The sequence below is a fragment of the Chiloscyllium plagiosum genome, chromosome 15, assembly GCF_004010195.1.
Source record: "Chiloscyllium plagiosum isolate BGI_BamShark_2017 chromosome 15, ASM401019v2, whole genome shotgun sequence".
In the NCBI taxonomy this organism is placed as follows: domain Eukaryota; kingdom Metazoa; phylum Chordata; class Chondrichthyes; order Orectolobiformes; family Hemiscylliidae; genus Chiloscyllium; species Chiloscyllium plagiosum.
This window is the reverse complement of record NC_057724.1, coordinates 64310122-64331181: the sequence shown is the minus strand read 5'-3', so window position 1 is coordinate 64331181 and position 21060 is coordinate 64310122. Positions and strand designations below refer to the sequence as shown.

Here is a 21060-nt window from a genome sequence, read left to right as displayed (position 1 = left end):
CCTGGGGTCGGGGAGTCCAGAACTAGAGGGCACAGGTTTAGGGTGAGAGGGGAAAGATATAAAAGAGACCTAAGGGGCAACTTTTTCACGCAGAGGGTGATACGTGTATGGAATGAGCTGCCAGAGGATGTGGTGGAGACTGGTACAATTGCAACGTTTAAGAGGCATTTGGATGGGTATATGAATAGGAAGGGTTTGGAGGGATATGGGCCGGGTGCTGGCAGGTGGGACTAGATTGGGTTGGGATACCTGTTCGGCATGGACGGGTTGGACCGAAGGGTCTGTTTCCATGCTGTACATCTCTATGACTCTATGACATGGTTAAAAGACACTTATACATGTAATTACAAACCATAAACACCTGTGGATGATGTAATTCATATCTATAATGCAAATATGACAATGTCATGCTATTTAATGCACGTCAATATTGAGAGAGATAGCAATCTGATAGTCATACTGCATGGAAACAGACCCTTCGTTTCAACCAGTCTAGCAGACCATGTTCCCAAACTAAGCTCGACCCATTTGCCTATGCTAGGCCCACATCCACCCAAACCTTTCTTATTCATGAACTTATCCAAATGTTTTTTAAATGTTCTAACTGTTCCTACATCCACCATTTTATCTGGCAAATCACTGCAGTCACGAACCATTCTCTGTGAAAAAAGTTGCTTCTCATGTCTTTTTTAAATGTTTCTCCTCTCATCTTGAAAATATGCCTCTAGTTTTGAACTCTCCCACCCTAGAGAAAAGACCCTTGTCATTAACTTTATCTATGATTTTATAAACCTCAGTAAGGTCAACCATCAACCTCCTACGCTCCAATGAAAAACGTCCCAGCCTATTTTTACAACTGAAACCCTCAATTCCGGAAACAGCCTGGTAAATCCTTTCTGAATCCTCTCCAATTTAATAGCATCCTTCTTATAACAGGATGACCAGAATTGCCACACAGTATTCCAGAACTGCTCTCAGCAAAGCCCTGTACAACTTCAAAATGATACTTTTGTGAAGCCATTAGCAGAACAGTAACCTTTGGGTATTTGCATTAATACAGTGTTCCTCACCAGATGTTGTGGAACCATTTATGATCAAATATTAAAAGCAAATACTGTAGATTTTGGAAATCTTAAGTACAGCATAAACTGAAAATGCTGGACAAACCGACAGCATCTGTGGAAACAAAGTTAACGTTTTGAGTCAAATTAATATTCAAGCTCAAAACATTAATTGTTTCTCTCTCCACAGATATTGCCAGAACTGTTGAATTTCTCCATTTTCTGTTTTAACTATGTAAACAAATAATTACTGTACTACCAACCTCTTCATTATTTTGTAATCAAGGTTTTGTCCATTAACATTTCTGCTAATTTCCATTTCTATGCAATTGAATGGGACAAAGTCAAATTCCAATCATAAAATTAAAAACATAAATGAGTTTAGTTAAGAAACATGAAAAGGCCAGTTTTCCCCAGTGAGTTGAATACAAAAACAAAATGATTACCTTCAACATCAAGGCAGCATTTGACCTAGAATAGCAACAAGGAGCATAGCAAAGCTGAAGTCAATGAGTACAAAAATCCCCCCAGCTGTCAAGTCAAACGTGACATGGACAAAATGGCTATGTTGGTGAAGGGCAATCATCATTAAAGAAGTTGCCGATGGAAACACATTCACCTCAAATATCTTCACTTGATTCACCAATGATCTCCCTGTAATAAGTTCAAGAGTGTGACTGATGACTGATGATTCAACTGTGCTCATATATAACTATAATGATAGAGCAAATATGAAGCACGAGCTAACCAGTGGCAGGTAATGACCTGCTCAAGAAAGTTCAAGTCCATGACCTTCAGTGGCACAATCTTTACAAAGTCCCCAGCCATCAAGATCTGAGGTTGCACAACTAATTATCCATGTTAAGAGCATGGCTACAAGAACAGGCCATAAGCTGGATACTTATCCAAGAAATTCTCAACTTCTTACTTGTTAAAGGAATCCTACCATCTGTAGTTCAAATTGTGAGTGTGATAGAATAAATAATCATTTAGATGTAACAACATCCAAGAATGCTCAAACAAATTCAGTTGTTAGCTTATTCAATACTCCTCCACACACAAACTCTATATCTTCTTCACTCATCATCTGTAGATTTATTGCAGCGTATTGCAACACTGACCAAGTATACTTTAATAGTCTCTTTCATCACTTCAACTTCTGCCACCAATGGGGGAAGAGAAGTCATGTTGTGGGAAAACCATTAACTTCAAGTTCCTCTCTGCAATAACTCAGGAAAGCGAAAGTGAGGACTGCAGATGCTGGAGACCAGAGTCAAGATTAGAGTGGTGCTGGAAAAGCACAGCAGGTCAGGTAGTATCCAAGGAGCAGGAAAATCAACGTTTCAGGCATGAGCCCTTCATCAGGAATGAACAATCAGGAATAACTCAGGAAGTCCAAGTGAAAAGGAACGCCGTGATGTTGAAAATAATAGTGCACTACCTGTGGCATACATACGCTAGTCCCAGCCTGTGACAGACAGTTCTGCAGAACCATCATCAGATGTGCTTTACTTTTTTTTAAATCACCCTGTTCAAGTATGTTTATACACACCTCTGGAGCAGGAGAGAGTTGAACCCAAGTCTCCTGGCTCAGAAGTAGGAACACCATAGAGTCATAGAGATGTACAGCATGGAAACAGACCCTTCGGTCCAAGGTGTCCATGTCGACCAGATATCCCAACCCAATCTAGTCCCACCTGCCAGCACCCGGCCCATATCCCTCCAAACTCTTCTTATGCATATATACATCTATATGCCTTTTAAATGTTGCAATTGTACTATCCTCCACCATATCTTTTGGCAGCTCATTCCATATACGTACCACCCTCTGCATGAAAATATTGCCACTTAGGTCTCTTTTATACCTTTCCCTTCTCACCCTAAATCCATGCCCTCCAGTTCTGGATTCCCCCACCCCAGCCAAAAGACTTTGTCTATTTATCCTATCCAAATCCCTTATGATTTTGTAAACCTCTATTAGATCACCCCTCAGCCTCCAATGCTCTAGGGAAAACAGCCCTAACCAATTCAACCTCTCCCTATAGCTCAAATCCTCCAACCCTGGCAACATGCTTGTAAATCCTTTCTGAATCCTTTCAAGTTTCACAACATCTTTCCAAAAGGAAGGAGACTAGAATTGCACACAATAGTCCAACAGTGGCCTAACCAATGTCCTGTACAGCTGCAACATGACCTCCCAACTCCTGTACACAATACTCTGACCAATAAAGGAAAGCATACCAAATGCCTTCTTCACTATCCTATCTACCTGCGACTCCACTTTCAAGGAGCTATGAATCTGCACTCCAAGGACTCTTTGTTCAGCAACACTCCCTAGGACCTTACCATTAAGTGTATAAATCCTGCTAAGGTTTGCTTTCCCAAGATGCAGCACCTCACATTTATCTAAATTAAACTCCTTCTGCCATTTCTCTGCCCATTGGCCTATGTGATCAAGATCCCATTGTAATCTGAGATAACCTTCTTTGCAGTCCACTATACCTCCAATTTTTGTGTCATCTGCAAACTTACTAACTATACCTCTTATGCTCACATCCAAATCATTCATATAACTGATGAAAAGTACCGATTCTTGTGGCACTCCACTGGTCGCAGGCCTCCAGTCTGAAAAACAATCCTCCACCACCACCCTCTGTCTTCTACCTTTGAGCCAGTTCTGTATCCAAATGGCTAGTTCTCCCTGTGATCCATGAGATCTAACCTGGCTAACCTGTCTCCCATGGGGAATCTTGTCGAATGCCTTACTGAAGTCCATATAGATCACGTCCACCGTTCTGCCCTCATCAGTCCTCTGTTACTTCTTCAAAAAACTCAATCAAGTTTGTGAGACATGATTTCCCATGCACAAAGCTGTGTTGACTATCCCTAATCAGTCCTTGTCTTTCTAAATACATGTACATCCTGTCGCTCAGGATTCCCTCCAACAACTTGCCCACCACCGTTGTCAAGCTCACTGGTTTATAGTTCCCTGCCTTGTCCTTACCACCGTTCTTAAACAGTGGCACCATGTTAGCCAACCTCCAGTAGTCCAGCACCTCACCTGTGACTATCAATGATACAGATATCTCAGTAAGAGGCCCAGCAATCACTGCCCTAGCTTCCCGAAGAATTCTAGGGTACACCTGATCAGGTCCTAGGGACCTATCCACTTTTATGCGTTTCAAGACATCCAGCACTTCCTCCTCTGTAATATGGACATTTTTCAATACTGTGTCACAAGAGCCCTCGAGTCTGTTTCTTTTCTTTTGTATATCTGCAAGTGCTATTATACGCAATGGAACCATTCTCCCACCACCAAACTACCTGGACTTTTAACTATCAATCACCACCAGTAATTACCCATGCAGCCAATTAGAAATTTACATGAAAAGCCCGTTATAGGCAATACAAACTCGGTCTGCTCGTTTTAGACATTTACTTCTGAAAGGCTCACATTTAAATAGCACCTTTCACTAACACAGGATGGTTAGGTTCTAATCAAACTACTTGGAGATGTTATTACACAACTCAGGCCATGCCTCCTGGTGTCAGAGGTAGATATGCTACCAATGCACCAAAAGAGCCCTCTCATTGGGTCTGCTTATTTCTTTTTAAATCTGTAATCATCATCACACACAAACAACTTTCTCGCCAACAAATCACTAGGACTTGGTCTGTTTTATGATTTATTTTTCTTATTCTACCCAGAGGTGTTGTCACATATAACTGAGTGGCTTTCCCAATGCTAAAATCACCATGACTTTTTTTTGTTTCATTTTTTTAAAATTACTAACCACCAGTAAATCACCAGTGTAGCCAAGCAAAGCCAATTATGGGCAATGCAAACCATCAAAAGTGAGGTGGGTATTTATGATATTTCTGAAGGGCTCAGTTGATATGTTCCTGTTATCAAAGGAATTCGTACTCATCAAACTTCATAGGGACATTAATTAGTGATTTCCCCATGAGGCTTAAAAAGGTTATCACATCACTTCACCTCAGAGTCTGAGGGTTCTCCCTTGCTCCTGTGATCTCATATTCAATTTGGAAAATGTGTGACCCCCCCCCCAGTCAACTTTTCATACAATTTTTTTTGTGACATAGGGCATCTAAGTGGGAAACTCTTGTTGACTGTCAACTTATAATTCCTACAGAAATGTACACAGTTGTCAGGTTTTACAACTGGGACATTGGGTGTGGCCAATTCAGGAAAACCGCACTAGGTGTATGATGCTAAGGTTCTCTAAATATTCCAACATGGCTTCTACTTTGGCACATAGGGTAGAGGAGAAAGTGAGGTCTGCAGATGCTGGAGATCAGAGCTGAAAATGTGTTGCTGGAAAAGTTAGGAAGGCAGTGCTGAATTTGATGGATTTGACTGACACAAGGTGGGGGGAGGGGAAATGAGGAAACTGGTGAAATCCGAGTTCATCCCTTGCGGTTGGAGGGTTCCTAGGCGGAAGATGAGGCGCTCTTCCTCCAACCGTCGTGTTGTTGTGGTCTGGCGATGGAATAGTCCAAAGACCTACATTGGGTAGAGGGGCCAGTTGTGCCTTTAAGTATTTAGATTGGGCCTCTGAATTTTTATAAATCTTGACCCTACCACGGACTTACTGAGTTTGTTAAAAGCAGAGGCTTTCCAAAACTTCTTGACTCTCATTACCAAGGTAATAATTCAGATTGCCCGACTCAAAAAGAACATTATTTATCGTTGAACATCAAAACAGAGCCACGACTCATGCACTCGTACACCAGTCCCAGTCCAGGACACACACATCTGCAGATCCAACCGGGGTCTGCTTTATTTTTGATTTTGTTTTAAATTTGTTTTTAGTCTGCTTTTTTTTGGAGCCTTGGATCTGCTTTATCTTTTTTTTAATATCCAGAAATGCTCTTACACGCAACTGAACTTTTTTTCCCCACCATCAAATCAGTGTGAAATCTCTTATTTGTAATAATTAACCAGTAAAGCACCCATGTACCCATTTACATGAAAAGTCCGTTATAGGGAGTGGGTCTGCTGTATAAAGGACTCAGATTGAAAATAAACAGGGCTGCTACCCAGGGAACTCAAATGAGCTCCATGGACCTTAAAGGCTATCACAGCCTCTAAGTCACTCACCACGGTGACTTGGATCTATATTGCTGCCTCTTCAATGTCAACAGCTTAATATCCTACAAAGGTTACTGTGGTTAAAGGAAAGCATTCACTACGCGCTCTCAGAATAATCAAGAATGATAGTAAATACAGCCTGGCCAGTTTTATCTATATCCAAAAACAAAGAAAAAAACACAATTTTCAAATCTATGTATGACTACAACTCATTTTAAAACCATTTTTAATGTTCCTGTACATTCAAAATGTTAACTTTTTACCTATAAAACAGGAAAACTGTTAGTAAAATGGATTTCATCCTATAAATATTTCCCATTTACCAAAAATGAAATTCTTTTTGATATATTTCCATTTCCATTTGGGAGTGTACTTAAGAAAAAAGTGCCTTCACTTTCACATAGGTGCATCAATCCAACTAACTGTGTAACCTGCTCCTATTTTCAAAAGCCGGGAAAAGTATCACTTTGCAGTAATCCTTGCATGTAAACATAATTTTCTACTTCAAAATAGGTAGCCATGAATTGTGGTTCAAACAAAATAAAAAGAACAAAAGATTTACATTTATACAGTATTTAAGTTTTCAGAAACACCCTAAAACACTTTCCATATCAATAATTATTGTATGGGTTATTTTGTATGCAAATATAATAAACAATTTACATGCAGTCCATTCTCATAAATTGCAATGAATAATTAGTTAATCTGTTTTGATGACAATGGTTAAGAGGGAAACAGACTTTCTTGATCATCCTTGAATACAGCTAAGACATCTTTAACTTAATTGCTACTCTGCGATCTCTTTGTAATATGGAACATAAACTGCATGCAGCAGTTAGGCTTGAGATATTATATGATTTTAGTTAGAATAATATTTACCCTTTGGCTTTTGTATTCTAAACCACTTTAACAAAATCTAAAGTTCCACCAGGATTTTTGCTGCCTTACAAATGAGAGGTGTTGTTTACAATGTCCTATGAAATTGTGCTTCTTAATCTGCCTGCTGTGCCACAACACCAAACCTATTTCCATTCAGAGTGTAACAACTGTTTTTTCTCTATTGGCATTAAATTTCATTAGCCACCTTTTAGTTCATTTAATTTTGTTGATACCTGTCGATATTTTAAAGAATTACCTCTAGTTTCTGTTTCTTTATTTGTGAAAAATGTCACCATTTCCCCTAGGTTAATATTGAAATCCTTGTGACAGATAGTAAACCAATGTTATGTTGGAATGGAACTTTGGCTGGAAATTATATTTCACAATCTAAAACAAAAGCCCCCAACCCCTGCTTTGTATTCTCCTTTCCAACTAATTTTAATTCATTTTATTACCCTTTCCATATCTTTGGCAATTTTCCATGTGATATCTGGCAAATTTTCCTCAAGTTCATATACTCAACATTCATCTATCTACTGGGTCATCCAAAAATTCAATTAACTCGTCATGTTCATATGACTATCACAAGCTCTTCTGTTTTTTTCCACCCTGATGTGGGTAATTTCCCTTTAATGAAAGACTGAATTTTAGTGTCTCTCCATAAATACAAAACTAAGCTACATCACATTACTGCTGTTGCTTTTGATCAACGCATGTTAATAAAGTCTGTCAGCTCACTTCATAGTTTAAAATGGCCTAGCAACATCAGGATCTCATACAACCAAACCGACTTTGAAAATTTGAGTCTATTTTTATGGTTTCACTACATAAAAAAAGTTTTGTTAGTTGACTCTTATTTCCATTCCTGTTTCAACTTAGCCAGTAAAATTGCTAATTGAACCAGCTGCTATCCTTTCAAGAGATGTTTCCCAGATAAATTCACACAACAGCAAGATTTCTCCCACCATTTTGTGTAAGTACTTACTACAAGTGTCTGAAATGAGATAAGAATATATATATTTTTTAAAAATAGCTAATTATGCTCACTTAAATATTTTATTTAATTCCAAGTCAGTTCAATAACATAGCAATCCCTTTAAGTCTCAGTTTACTTTTCTGTATCAATGTTTCAAAAATGAACCCAGAGCATAAGAAACAAACTTTAAAATTCCAAATCTAAGTTCATATCATGAAGACCTAAAAAAATTAATTTGGTTCCTTTTCTGTGTATAGGATTTTTTTCTCTCAGATTTCAAAGCGTGTCTTATAGTGCTCAAGTGTTTGAAAACTTTGAGACAATCATTAAAAATCAAGTCAGCTTGCTTCACACTCCGTTAACAGACATTTTTCCATATGCTACGTGCAAGGCAAGTGCAAAACTAATAGACAGATAGATATTGAAATCTGTTGAAATTTAAACAAAAATTAATTACAAATTACAAATGAGCAAAGAGAGGCTGGTTTTTGGGTTAAGTTTATGTAACCGTGAGCCACTTCTATGTTATGGATTTAGAAATAAAATGTGACGTCCACTCAAGCAACTGAAACAAATAATCTTCATCCTCATGGCCTGTATCACATTTAATCAACAACCAAAACCAAACAAAAATTGATCCAGCAAACTGCATAGGTCACAGGGCGAAAATATTAGTATTAACTTGTTTCGCTACAGCCACATCTGCTGAGCATTTCTAGTACTTTCTGTTGTCATTTCAAATTTGCAGCATATGGCTTTTGATAAAAGTTCCCCTAATCACACCCTTTCAGTTTGCTGTGTTTTTGTCATGAATCTATTACCACAGCATTACACGAATAAAATTTATAACTAAACCATTGTAGCAAATTTAATGCACTACATAATGGTCATGCCTGAAATCTTTATCAAAATGTTGTAGCTTTGCACCTTGGCTGCTTATTTTACAAAAAAAAGTTAGAAAAGTTTTATATGAAAAGACATTCTTTTGAAACTGGATTGTGATCAAGTTCCAGTTACAGTACAGCCGCCCTCAAGTTTATTGGACATATCAGCTACTTAGATAGATTTTCTCAATGTAAAAACATTCTGATTGTGTACAGTTCAGTATGAAAAATATCTCACATATACCAAGGCACCAATCCATCAACAAACCCCACTATTATTTTCAAACACAATCAAGGTATGTACCTTGATAAAGCAAGATGGCAACTGAGAACGGGAATACATTTCTTTGTTTTATGAATATCTTGCCAACAGAGTACATGCCCATGCTAGCCTCCAGGTATACTAAGAAACTTGACATGGTTTATTGCATTTCATGCATTGTTCTCACCAAAGGATATTTTATAAATATTGCTTAGACAGTTGGCAGATCAAATAATGAAAAATATTCTGAAATGGTAGTCACTATGGAGTCCCAAGAAATTCCACAGTTGTATTATACTGGATAATAGTTAACTGCAATAATTAATTTTATAATTCACATCCATTCTTCAGCTTTTCCAATTAGCCAATTTGTGCATCCGATTATATGCAATCTCTACCTGGATTATTCAATTGTCTTCAACTTACCGTATGTTGTAGTATCCATCGATCCAACTCTCCATTTCATTTTTAACATGGCCTGAAGCTAGATGTGGCCCTCTATCTAGCAGACCACTTGAGTACCATGAGTCAGATGTAATAATGTTATCCCGAACTGCTAAATCATTACTTGGATATTCAGGAGAACCACCAAAGTCATTCTCAAAACTCCCCTTTTCAATGTAACGCCAAGATGGTGTGGACCCATAAAGTGGCGTCATTGTGCAATCCATATATCTGCATTGAGGAGAAAATGCTCTGTGGTTGTCTATGCTGCTGTGTTCTTCTATTTTAATTTTAATGTTTGCTGCTACACCAAACTGGGCATCGCATGGATTGTCATTATTAAGGTCACAGTTATCAGCATCTCTCAAGCCAACTCTATTTGACAGGTTATACAGGGTGTTTTCTTCAGACGAAGATTGGTCATGTTCACAGTTAGTTGGAAACGCTCTGTTAATGTGGCACTGCTTACGATCCTTATCAGCATAATCAGCTGTCTGACTTTCTTCACCAATGCATTTAGCTTCTTGAGCCCTGGTGATACATTCATTAGCAGTGGAGTCTTCAACTAACCCTCTACAAATAGACTCCCTCCTTGAATGAGATACGTCGTACTCTGTGGAATATGCACTGCTTTCTGACTCCCTATGTTCCCCTCGATTAAGCTCGTCCCCAGTTTCCAGTCTGTTGGCTAGCCTCATATTTTGAGAGCCAGGGCATGGGTCGTCACTGGGCGCTGTCGCTGCAGTATCGATGCTGACTGCTCTGTTACTGTTATTGGAAGAGAAGAACATGCAGTCTCTCTTGGGGCCAAAGGGAGAATGCAGTTCACCCAGCTCATTGTTGTCGATGTTGAGGCCCATGGACACCGAGACGGCTTTGCAAAGCTCCCGGGCAGTGTCGTTGGTCAGGGAGTAAGAGCAACTGCCGCTGAACTCCGTCTCCGGGGAGAGATCCCTGACCAGCTCGCGGTCTTCGAAGTCATGGCCGTCGCAGCAGCACTCTCTGCCTTTCTCCCGCTCGGGGCACGCGTCGCCCGAGCTGCTGAACAGAGTCCGCACGATGAACGGCGCGTGGCCGTAACCGCCGCGTCCGCCTCCAACCGCCACCTCGTCCCGCTGCTGGCCCAAGATGGCGGCGCCCTGGCGGCACGCGGCTTCGTAGAAGGGGCCGAAGCGCTCACCTCCCGCGGGGGCGTCGGGCGCGCTCGCCCCCGCCGGCGGCTCGCTGGCGCGCATCAGGCTGTGCCCGCGCGCGCACGCCGCGTGGAAGACGCTCTGGAACGCCGCCCCCTGGCGCTGCATGCCCGCTGCTTCGAGGCCGGGCTGCGCGCTGTAATTCCCATAAAGGCTCTGGGTCTCCATTCTCCTCTCCTTATTACCGTGTAGGTGGGAGTGACAGTGGCTGGGTGCACTTGGAGGGGGGAGTGTGCAAAATTATTTCTTACAGTCTGGATTTTTACTTTCGCTTAGGCGGCGGGCAGGGCAGGGGGGCTGATTAAAACACAAGCCTTGACTGTTGACTTCCACAGTGCATTTACAACAAGAATAAAAAATGAGGAGGTGCTCAATATCCCGTTAGTTGTTTCATTTTTCTTCATCACTTGCAAATTACTTGAATGAGTTTTTCGTTGCTTACGAAAAGATATGAGAGACTACGTGCACAGTTTTATTGCAGCCGCTGGGAGTTGTGTGCATTACTTTTTTCCAAGCATGGCGATAGAACAAATCACGGACTAAACCCTTTCATTTCAGGTTGGAAAAAAATACAGTAAAATCCCATATATTAACTCCGCCTTAATTTCTCTCGCATCCGTGACAATATAATTTTGCACAGCAATCGTGTTATACTAATGCCTGGTTTCCCCCGACTTTTTAAGATACACTGAACTCAGTGATAGGTAGCTTCTAATTTCCAATTGCACTGTGATCCCCCACTTGCAATTCCTGCAGACGCGATATGACAAACGTATTGTTGTTTTGTCTAATCGATCCCGGAATCCAAACTGTTCCTGCCTGAACTGCTGTGCTCTTCCAGCACCACTAATCCAGGACCAGATGAAACGCCGTGTGGATCTCCAGAAAGATTCTCGCAAGGCAAGAGTCCGCAGGTCGCTTTCTGCTGATTGTTCCAGTTAAAGATTTTTGAAGCGGCCACAAGTGGACAACGCGATTCGCCGTCTCCAACAAGTGTGTCGTTTCCTCTGCTGGCCCGCACAAGAGCACAGAAACAAATTATTCCCGGGAATACGAGAATCGCGGATCGGGAACTGGGCATCCAACAGGGGGAGGAGACACTAAAGATAGTGATTGGAACAGACCTCCAGTTACATCGAGCGTTTGTTTTTTGATCGAGTGGTTCACTTTATCGTTAATTGCACAAATACTTACTTCCAGCGCAATGCAAAGTACAGTTTGGGTTGTGCCCTGTTGTTAAAAGTACAGGTGAAGTATATTCACCAACGAACTCCCACAGAACTGGCACTGCAAAAGAATCGCAAACTTTTTTTGCTGTCCCGCTTTGCACTACTGTGTAATCCAACACGGCTCCGACAGTCTGATTTCACTCGCTGCGTTGGAATTATAAATTGTTCCCTGCTTCCACAATATCGCACGGCACTCAGTTTTCTAGCTTTTTTTCCCCCTGTTTTGCTATGTCCGATTTTAGTCATCACATTGCAACCATTTTGTCAAATCGATGTTTGCATATTGCGATACCAGTGCAGCGTGCAGTCCGCCTCTTCCCTCTGCTACTGACTGCATCTGGCAATTGGAAGTGTTGACGCTACGTTTTGAGACCTTGGGGTTTGGCCAAAATCGCTGCGTCAATCAAGAGTGTGAGAGTGAAAGAATCAAGTACATTTATAAATAAGCGCAGAAAAATACATTAAAATTCCGTGGTAATGTTCCACACCCCAGGCGGTATAGACTTGTTACATATTTACTATTATTTTAGACATGGTTCAAAATATTACATATTACTTAATTCATACAAACCTAACAAGTCAATGAGGGTCCTCCTACACTGCCTGGTCGCTGCCAACAGCCTCAGCTGGCTTGACTTTTAATGTGCTCTTAGCCACTGTCATCTAAACTGTAGATTCATATCCTTGGTCAAGCTAATTCTGCCTCATTTATGAAGGTAATCTTTAAAAGCCGCTTACGTCTAATACTGGATAGACGAGGGAAAATTGTGGGTGGAAATAATGTGTTACTGGAGTTTTGTTAACCTTACTTTAAGTTGTTGGAGAGGGTGAGAGTGTCGGTCATCCTCAGAACTGGTCCCTATGAGCTAGAACCTGATTACGTGCAATTGTTTCAGTCGCTACATTGCTGGCTTTTGTATTGGCGAACTGCACAGAATCGAACCCGTACAGAGATTGTGTTGTTGCAATTCTTACCGTCTCTTCACGCAGACACTCTTCATAAAAAACGGCCCATTACCAACAACTTTTTGTTTGGCCATCTGAAACCAAACCGATTTGTAAACGTTAAAATTGAACTTATACCCCTTGCAAATCGTTTTAAACTCTGAATTTTATTCGAAGTAGGAATCCTGCAATGTAATGGCTAGCATAACATTTATGTTCATATTTTACTCAATGCCAAGATCACAGAACAATCGTGCAGCAACTGGTTATTTTTTAAAGCCTAAGCAGCATTTACTATTCAGACTTTATGCAACCCCTGTGATTATAAATTAGATACATCGATTGATGCAACCTTAAAATCTCTGTGTTTTGATATTCCACCAATCCTAAAAATAGGTGTATAATTTGCTAATGTCTTTAATTCAGAATGTGGATCCTGCAACTGGTGCTAACCGTCTGGTGAAGTGACAATGCAAGGCCAGATTACCACAAAAGACATGCAGCTTCTGTGTCATACAGGATACCTTAACTTAGCGGTACAGTGTGAGCCTTGAAAGGTAAACAACACTTAAATATACCTTAAAAATTAAAAGTAGCTGTTTTATTTACTGTAATAAAAATTAAATGAACAGAATATGGGAAGGCCACACATAAAAACAGTGCTCAGTTGCCAAATATAGATAAGAAGCAAATATCTCCATCCAATTTTTGGAATTCTTCAGTGTCTTCTGGTGAATGCAGAAAAGCCTATTGCATGAATTGAAGCACAATCTGTCTTTATGTTGAGTCACCCATGTGATCATCGAACACCATTGTGAACATTCAAAGTATGTATGTTTCTACAGAAATTGCCTTAATAGTGCTTTACTTAAGCATTTTAAGTTAAGTCAGCAATCTTTGATCTTGAGAAACCTTGAGGAAAGCTTTCTGAAAATTCAGATTAACTACATAATGGAGTTCTGCCGTACACTTAGTCTGTTGAAGCTTTAGAAAGGCCTTGGTTGTTTGACAGACAGGAAATTCACCTTCAATATCCAGTTGAAAATTTCTGAGCGAGCTACTGTTTTATAGACAAGCAATCAGGGCTTTTCCAGGTTTGAACACTGGACTTCTCACATGTCTGCCAATGCGCAACCCCCAAGGTAAAAATCATACCTCGAGATGAACGATCCATTGCTCCCTGTTTATAGGCATTCTTCCAAACTGTTCCTAAGAATAGCAACATTATTTTACCTATTAGTAGGTTTATACTTTCTGGTTCATATGTTATCCTTTCTAAAATAATATACCGTACTATTACCATGAACATAACTATGACATACTACAATTATTAATGTTACTATGATATACTATGACAATATTTTGCTATAATATAACAACACTGATTTTTAGGGAAGCTGATTCCATTGACCTGACAAGTCGATCATCTCTCAAATGAAATCCGTCTGAATCCCAAATCATTATCATGTTTGGTCTCATTTTCAGACTGTTAGTGAGTTGTTGGCACAATTTAAGTTACACTCTGGTCAGGAAAGGAAAAATATCCAATGTGATCCCACAACAGCAATGAAATTATCTGGTAAAGAAGTGATCATTACGGGACAACATTGCTGGGGGCTGATTCATATGTGACTGAGAAGACCAATTGAAATGGCGACCAGTGCAAATGTGACAGTTTATCTTAATTTTTCGCTTCTGCTACCTCATTCCCACAAGGTTGAAACCTGAAATTTAGTCGTAATATTTTCTTGATTCCTATCTTGTGAATGCTAATCAGTACTCAGAAATCCCTTCAAAATAATAGATAATGACTTTAAAATTCCTATGTAGTTTCAATTAGCAGCTTAGGAGTTATGCTATCAGTTGAAGACAATTCGTTCGCATCAGTCGGTATGATAACCTTTTAGAAAAGCTACACTAGTGATTATCATCTTTTCCACCCTAACTATAAAACTTATTTTTTTTAATCGCTTCATGTGTGAATTATTAATTCCACAATGTAAGACAGTTAAATATGAAGCAAGTCTTCCATTTTGCGGAAGTTCTAGCCTATTTTTCCTCAAGGAATTTTGTAGTGATTTTCCATAAATTTTAAAGTTAGTCATGAACTTTTAGCTGTTTAGCTGATCCTGTGCTATGTGCTGGTTGAAAATCAGATAATCTGTAATAAAATTAAAACCTAGTATCAAACATGAAGAAAATTGACTGCAGTTTTATGAATATGTGCTTAATTATTCTTTAAAAGAGCATAAACACCTAAGTAGGGAGGTTTTAGCCAGGCTAAGTCAAACTTGTGCTACAGACAAGCTGAAGAATTGAATAACTTGCCATTATTTGCTCCCAAGTCAGAAAGAGGATAAATCTCCTGTACCTTCACCTGACAATGTGCTTCAATTACCTTAAAATGGCTTTGAGAAGATAATGGTGAGCCACTTCTTAAACTACAGTGACCCATGTAGTGGTGATACTTCTCTCTATAGCAGTTTGATACAACTGAGTGTCTACTAGGCATTTCAGAAGAGTCAACATTACTGTGAGTTCAGGCTCATGTGCAGGTCGAACCAGGTAAAGATGGCAGATTGCTCATTGTAAAGCTTGCAAGGTTTTTACAATAACCTGATAGTTTCATGACTATTATAAACGAGACTAACATTTTATTTCAAATTAATCTTATAACTGAATAAGAATTCCCCCAGTTGCCATGATGGGAATTCAAGTCATGCCCTCAGAGAATTGGTCTAGGCATCTGGTTTACTGGTCTAGTAATATTATACCATGCTACTGTCTGTAGAGTCCCTACAGTGTGGAAACAGGCCATTCAGCCCAAGAAGTCCACATCAACTCTCCAAAGAGTATCCACTCCGGACTCACTCCCTACCTTATGCCTGGGACACCATTTCCCACAACTAATCCACCTAATTTATGCATCCCTGGACACTATGGACACCTAGCATGGCCAATCCACCTAACCTGCACATCTTTGGTCTGTGGGAGGAAACTGGAGTACCCAGAGGAAACCCACACAGATACAGGGCAAATGTGCAAACACCACACAGACAGTTACCCGAGGCTGAGCATTGAACCAGGGTCCCTGGTGCTATGAGGCAGCAGTGCTGACCACTGAGCCACTGGTTAGACTTTCAGAGTAAGTAGTTGAGAAAAGCAAGCAATGTTAAATGAGGATATGCTATTGGAATAAATGCAAAAGAATTTTTCTTACCTTGCTCTTAAAAACAAGTACAGTTATGACTTGATTGCAATTGTCAATTTAGTCCACAGCCAACAAAAGGTGACACATTGTCCAGAATCTACTAAAGCTTCTTTAAGCAACCTGCTAAGTTGTGCTTTATTAGAGCAGATTAACCATATCTTACAATTCTATCTTTCTTTGTCACCTGCAGAGAAATGTTTTGTGATTGATTTGTGCCTGTAGACATGAGGCCAACATGTGAAATTATTCATCTGGAATTTCCCCTAAAACTTCCTGTTTCAGCCACTAGATGGGGCTACACAGATGTTTCCTGCTCATGTCAATTTATATGCCCATTGGTGCAGGCATTGGTATAAAAGCAAGAAACACCTTGGCATCCAACAAATGCACTATTTAACCTGCATCCTCATCAGAACTCTGTGAGTTAAGTATAGAAGAAAAAAAATGCTTGACTCTTTCTTTTACCATATCAAACTCTTTTCATCACATATTTTTAATACGGTCAATATTTTAAAAATACATTTATGCAGAATTATGAATTGTTGGAACACCAGAAGGTAACAAGGTGTGGCACCCAGCCAGAGGACAAGGAAACACAATATCAGTCAGTTAGAGCTCCAAGGCCTCCCTGGAGGGGTTGGAGCATTTAAGTCAAAATGAAATGGGTGTGAATACCACCAACTCATTGCAAGACATCACTTGAGCCATCTGGAGGGAAGCAACACTGGAACAGATTCCAACATCCTAAGACTGCAGAGCAGCGATGCAGCAAGTTCCTATCAAATCAAGATAACATATTACCTCCTCTCATCTTTATTGTCCACTTAAATCTTACCCTTCATCCCCTTAAAGTAACATTTTCACAAATTAATCATTAACAATATTTCTTTCCTCAGGGGAATCCAACACAACAGCCTGAGACATGGCTTTCTGGTTCGCCTTATATCAGTCATTCATCTTCCACAATCCTTAAATTCTACAAGAAATTCACTAAGGTTCTTTAGACAGTACCTTCCAAACCTATGACCATTGCCATCTAGAAGGACAAGGGCAGCTGATACATGGGAACAATACCACCTGCAGTCCAAGCCACTCATCATTATCACTGGATCTAAACCTTGGAACTCCCTCTCTAAAAGCATTCTGGTTATACCTAAACCACATGGACAGTGGCTATCACCACCTTCTTATTAGCAATTAGAGATCGGCAATAAATACTTGCCCAGCCAGTGAGGCTACTTCCCTGAAAATATTTCCTCACATCTTTTATTTTAATTATTGCTTGCCATTTGGCACATTCTTTCTATTACTAGCCTTATCTTCATTCACTGTTCTTGCAGAGCAATTGGCATTTAATGCCCATCGCAGGCAGAGTGCGAGAAGAGGATTGCCCAGAATTAAGTACTTCATCTACTTCGAAGCAAGATCCTGCAGCGTACAGGAATGCATTGTGGACATCTACACTGCATTCCTCTGAAGCGGGATTTAAATACAACTTTTCACTGCTTCTTTAATCCAAAAGGAATATAGTCGGAAGTCACACAACATCTGGTTACAGTCCAACAGATTTATTTGAAATCATAAGCTTTTGGAGCGCAGCTCCTTCATAACCTGACTATAGCTTGGTGTTGTGTGACTTCTGCTATTTGTCCACCCCAGTCCAACAGTGGCACGTCCACATCAAAAGGCATATGTTCACCCATTGTTCATTCATACCCATTCACAAATTAATCATTCATTTCCTGCAGGTCCACTATATTAAGAGACTTCAGAGGAAAGCACAGGTGATGGTGAAGAAGATGGTAATGATGATCAAACCAGAAATTGGTGGTAAGTGTTAAGTGCATGAAGCAGCATACTACTATAAAACAAGGACACCTTGATTTCATGAACTGTTATAGAATATGAGCAGTCAAATAGAGTTGTAGAGTCATACAGCACAGGAACACACTTTTCGGTCCAACTTGACTATGCCAACCACATTTCCCAAACTAAACTAGTCCCACTTGCTGTGTTGAGTCCATAACCCTCTAAACCTTTCCTATTCATGGACAATTCCAAATGTTTTTTCAATGTACCTGTATCCACCACATCCTCTGGCAGTTCATTATACATATAAACCACCCTCTGTATGAAAAGGTTGCCCCTCAGGTCCCATTTAAATCTTTCTCCTCTCAGCTTAATAATATGCCATCTAGTTTTGAACTCCTTACCCTAAGGAAAGGACGTTTGCTATTTACCCTATCTATGTCCCTCATGATTTTACGAATTTCTATTTGGTCACCCCTCAATCTCCTACACTCCAGTGAAAAATGTCCCACTCTATTCAGCCTACCTTTATATCGTAAACCTTCCATTCCCGGCAATATCCTGGTAAATCTTTTTTAAACCTTCTCCAATTTAATAATAACCTTCATATAACAGGGTGACGAGAACTGTACACAGTACTCCGGAAGAGGCCTCACCAATGTCATGTACAATCTTAATCCTACGCTTAAAAGTCTGAGCAATGAAGCAATTACTAAATTGGAGAGTGTTCAGAAAAGGTTTACAAGGGTGTTGCTGAGACTGAACTTTTGGTGCTCTCCCTCTCTGGCAATAACATCTTTCCTGAGATAAGGAGCCCAAAATTGCACACTGTACTCCAGATGCTGTTTAAACAGACTCCTATACTGAAGCAAGACTTCACTGCTCCCGTGGCAGCATCTGAGGAGAGAGAAAAAGAGTAATTTAACAGGTCTAAATAAGGATTAGGAATCAGCACAGGCTCGGTGGGCTGAAGGGCCTGTTCCTGTGCTGAATTGAATAGAACAAATATTCCAATTGGGATCCACATGTTAAAGCATCCACTAATGGTTTTAAATATTTGTATGAAAGAAGAAGGTGGCATAGAAATATTATTTTAAAATCTGATAAGCTGACCTCAAAAGGCCCTCAGAAATACCAATATGTGGTCTATATTATTTGTACAAATTGCTCACTTTTGTTTCATATGACCTGGAATCTTTGCACCAAATGATGTTTTAAGCAAGATAAATTAATCAAAAGATTATATCTTTCTATCACATAAAAACATAAGCTGAACAGGTTGGAGGCAAGGAGAATTTGGTTTGGAAACTTTTAAATATTAACCCTTCACTTGATTCACTTGGCATTAATTTTATACTTGTTTTCCATGCAAGAGAGAGGCAGAAAATGAGACTGTAGTGTTGTTTTATTGTTGAGCTGAAAAATAAGGATGCAATACTCATTTTTCAAATTACCACGTAACACTTACAAAGAATCAGGAGTCACAGAAATAGGCCATAAGACCCAATGATAGACAGACCACATTAATAGACATATGTGACAATACTTTAAAAAAGTTATTTTGTTCTGGGTTTTTTTTTTGAATAGAGGTTGTGAAGGCAGAGATGCTGAAGTGACTACAAAAGACTGCCTAAGTCAACAATCAGCAGTGGCCTTTCGGTTTTTTAAAAAAAACAGTTTAACATTGGAAGGAGAGTGGCCAATCCTTCCAGATCAGGCTTTCTAGTTTTTTTAGCTATAGCAGTGGGAAGATGTTTAGGTCCGAAAAAAGTTTGCAAGCTTCAGTAAATGATTCCTAACTGGGACTTTCCCTGAAATATCTCTTGATGGTGTTCCCTCCTGGATTGGAAACCTACGTGAAAGAATCTGTGTCTGTATTTATCTTTTTGCCAAGGAGTGTGTTAGTGGGATGTTACTACACTGGAGCAGTTAATTAGCAATAGGTTCTACAACTATTATTTGGTTAAGTTTTCCAATAGTTAATTCATTCTAAATTCCTCATTCTTTTGTTTGTATTTTAATTATAGTGCTTAAATACATTGTGTTTTGTTTAACATCATGTGGTTTGGCATCACATCTGGAACACCCACTTCACATCTACCTTTAAAATAATTCAAGGAGGTCTGGCCTGGTCCATAACACATATTCCTTGACCTTTCATATCAGGCAGCATGCCGATTATGATTATTTAGCACTTTATTGCAAACCTCAGAATACCATGTCTGCCATTAGACGAGATTCTGTTATTGAACAACACTTACTAAATAATCCTGACTGTGCTAAAACTTACATTGGAAGCCAATTCATGGTTATCAGTTGAGCTGACAGTGTAATGCACTTGTACTTAAAAGCTAAGTTATTAACACACAGGATGTGTAATTTGTCGGCAAGAGGAATTTATGACTACATTGTACTTTTCACATTGAGAAAAATGTCTTGCAGACTGCAAATCCCTGCTGCACTATCCATGGCAATACCCTGACTAATTAGAGACAAACTGTCTTATCTGAGTGTTCCTCAGCTAAGATTAAAAATCACACAACACCAGGTTATAGTCCAACAGGTTTATTTGGAAGCACACTAGCTTTCGGAGCGATGCTCCTTCATCACGTGATAGTGGAGGGCTCGATCGTAACACAGAATTTATAGCAAAAATTTACAATGTGATGTAACTGAAATTATACATTGAAAAATTGATTATCTGTTAAGCCTTTCATCTGTTAGAATACAGTGATAGTTTCACTTCTTTCATGTGTAAATCACAAAACCTTTTTTTTAAAGTTGCATTCTCGGGTTAGCTGTTAACAATGGTGATGACAATATGTTGAAGGTGTTAGCCCCCTGTGTTCTCTGTCTATGACCTGATGTTTAGATTGATTCTAATCTAAAAAGTAAGATAACAGAGTTTTACATAAATTCATGCAGTTTTTGAGCTCAGAGTTCTACATGAATGTAAGCAGTTTTTGAGCAAAGTGCAATGTAACTCTGCAAGTTCAAATTCACCCCACAAAATACATGTGTGCATGTGGGTCTTTGTCTGTCTGTGTGTGTGTG

At 39.6% G+C, this 21060-nt stretch overlaps 1 protein-coding gene and 1 long non-coding RNA gene across 2 annotated transcripts in view; one reads left to right on the top strand and one right to left on the bottom strand.

Annotated features, from left to right (window-relative positions):
* ar (androgen receptor) overlaps positions 1-12393 on the bottom strand; it is a 232944-nt gene extending 220551 nt beyond the window's left edge. The window contains exon 1 of the mRNA XM_043705049.1: positions 9602-12393. Coding sequence (XP_043560984.1) covers positions 9602-10980 — 1379 coding nt within the window. The 5' untranslated portion in view covers positions 10981-12393. The remainder of the gene's footprint in view (positions 1-9601) is intronic.
* A 196-nt stretch (positions 12394-12589) lies between these two features.
* LOC122557391 lies at positions 12590-18028 on the top strand. Its single transcript, XR_006313819.1, has 3 exons — positions 12590-12757; positions 13413-13543; positions 17946-18028. It is a non-coding gene; the product is annotated as an uncharacterized LOC122557391 (long non-coding RNA).
* Positions 18029-21060: the final 3032 nt, after the last annotated feature.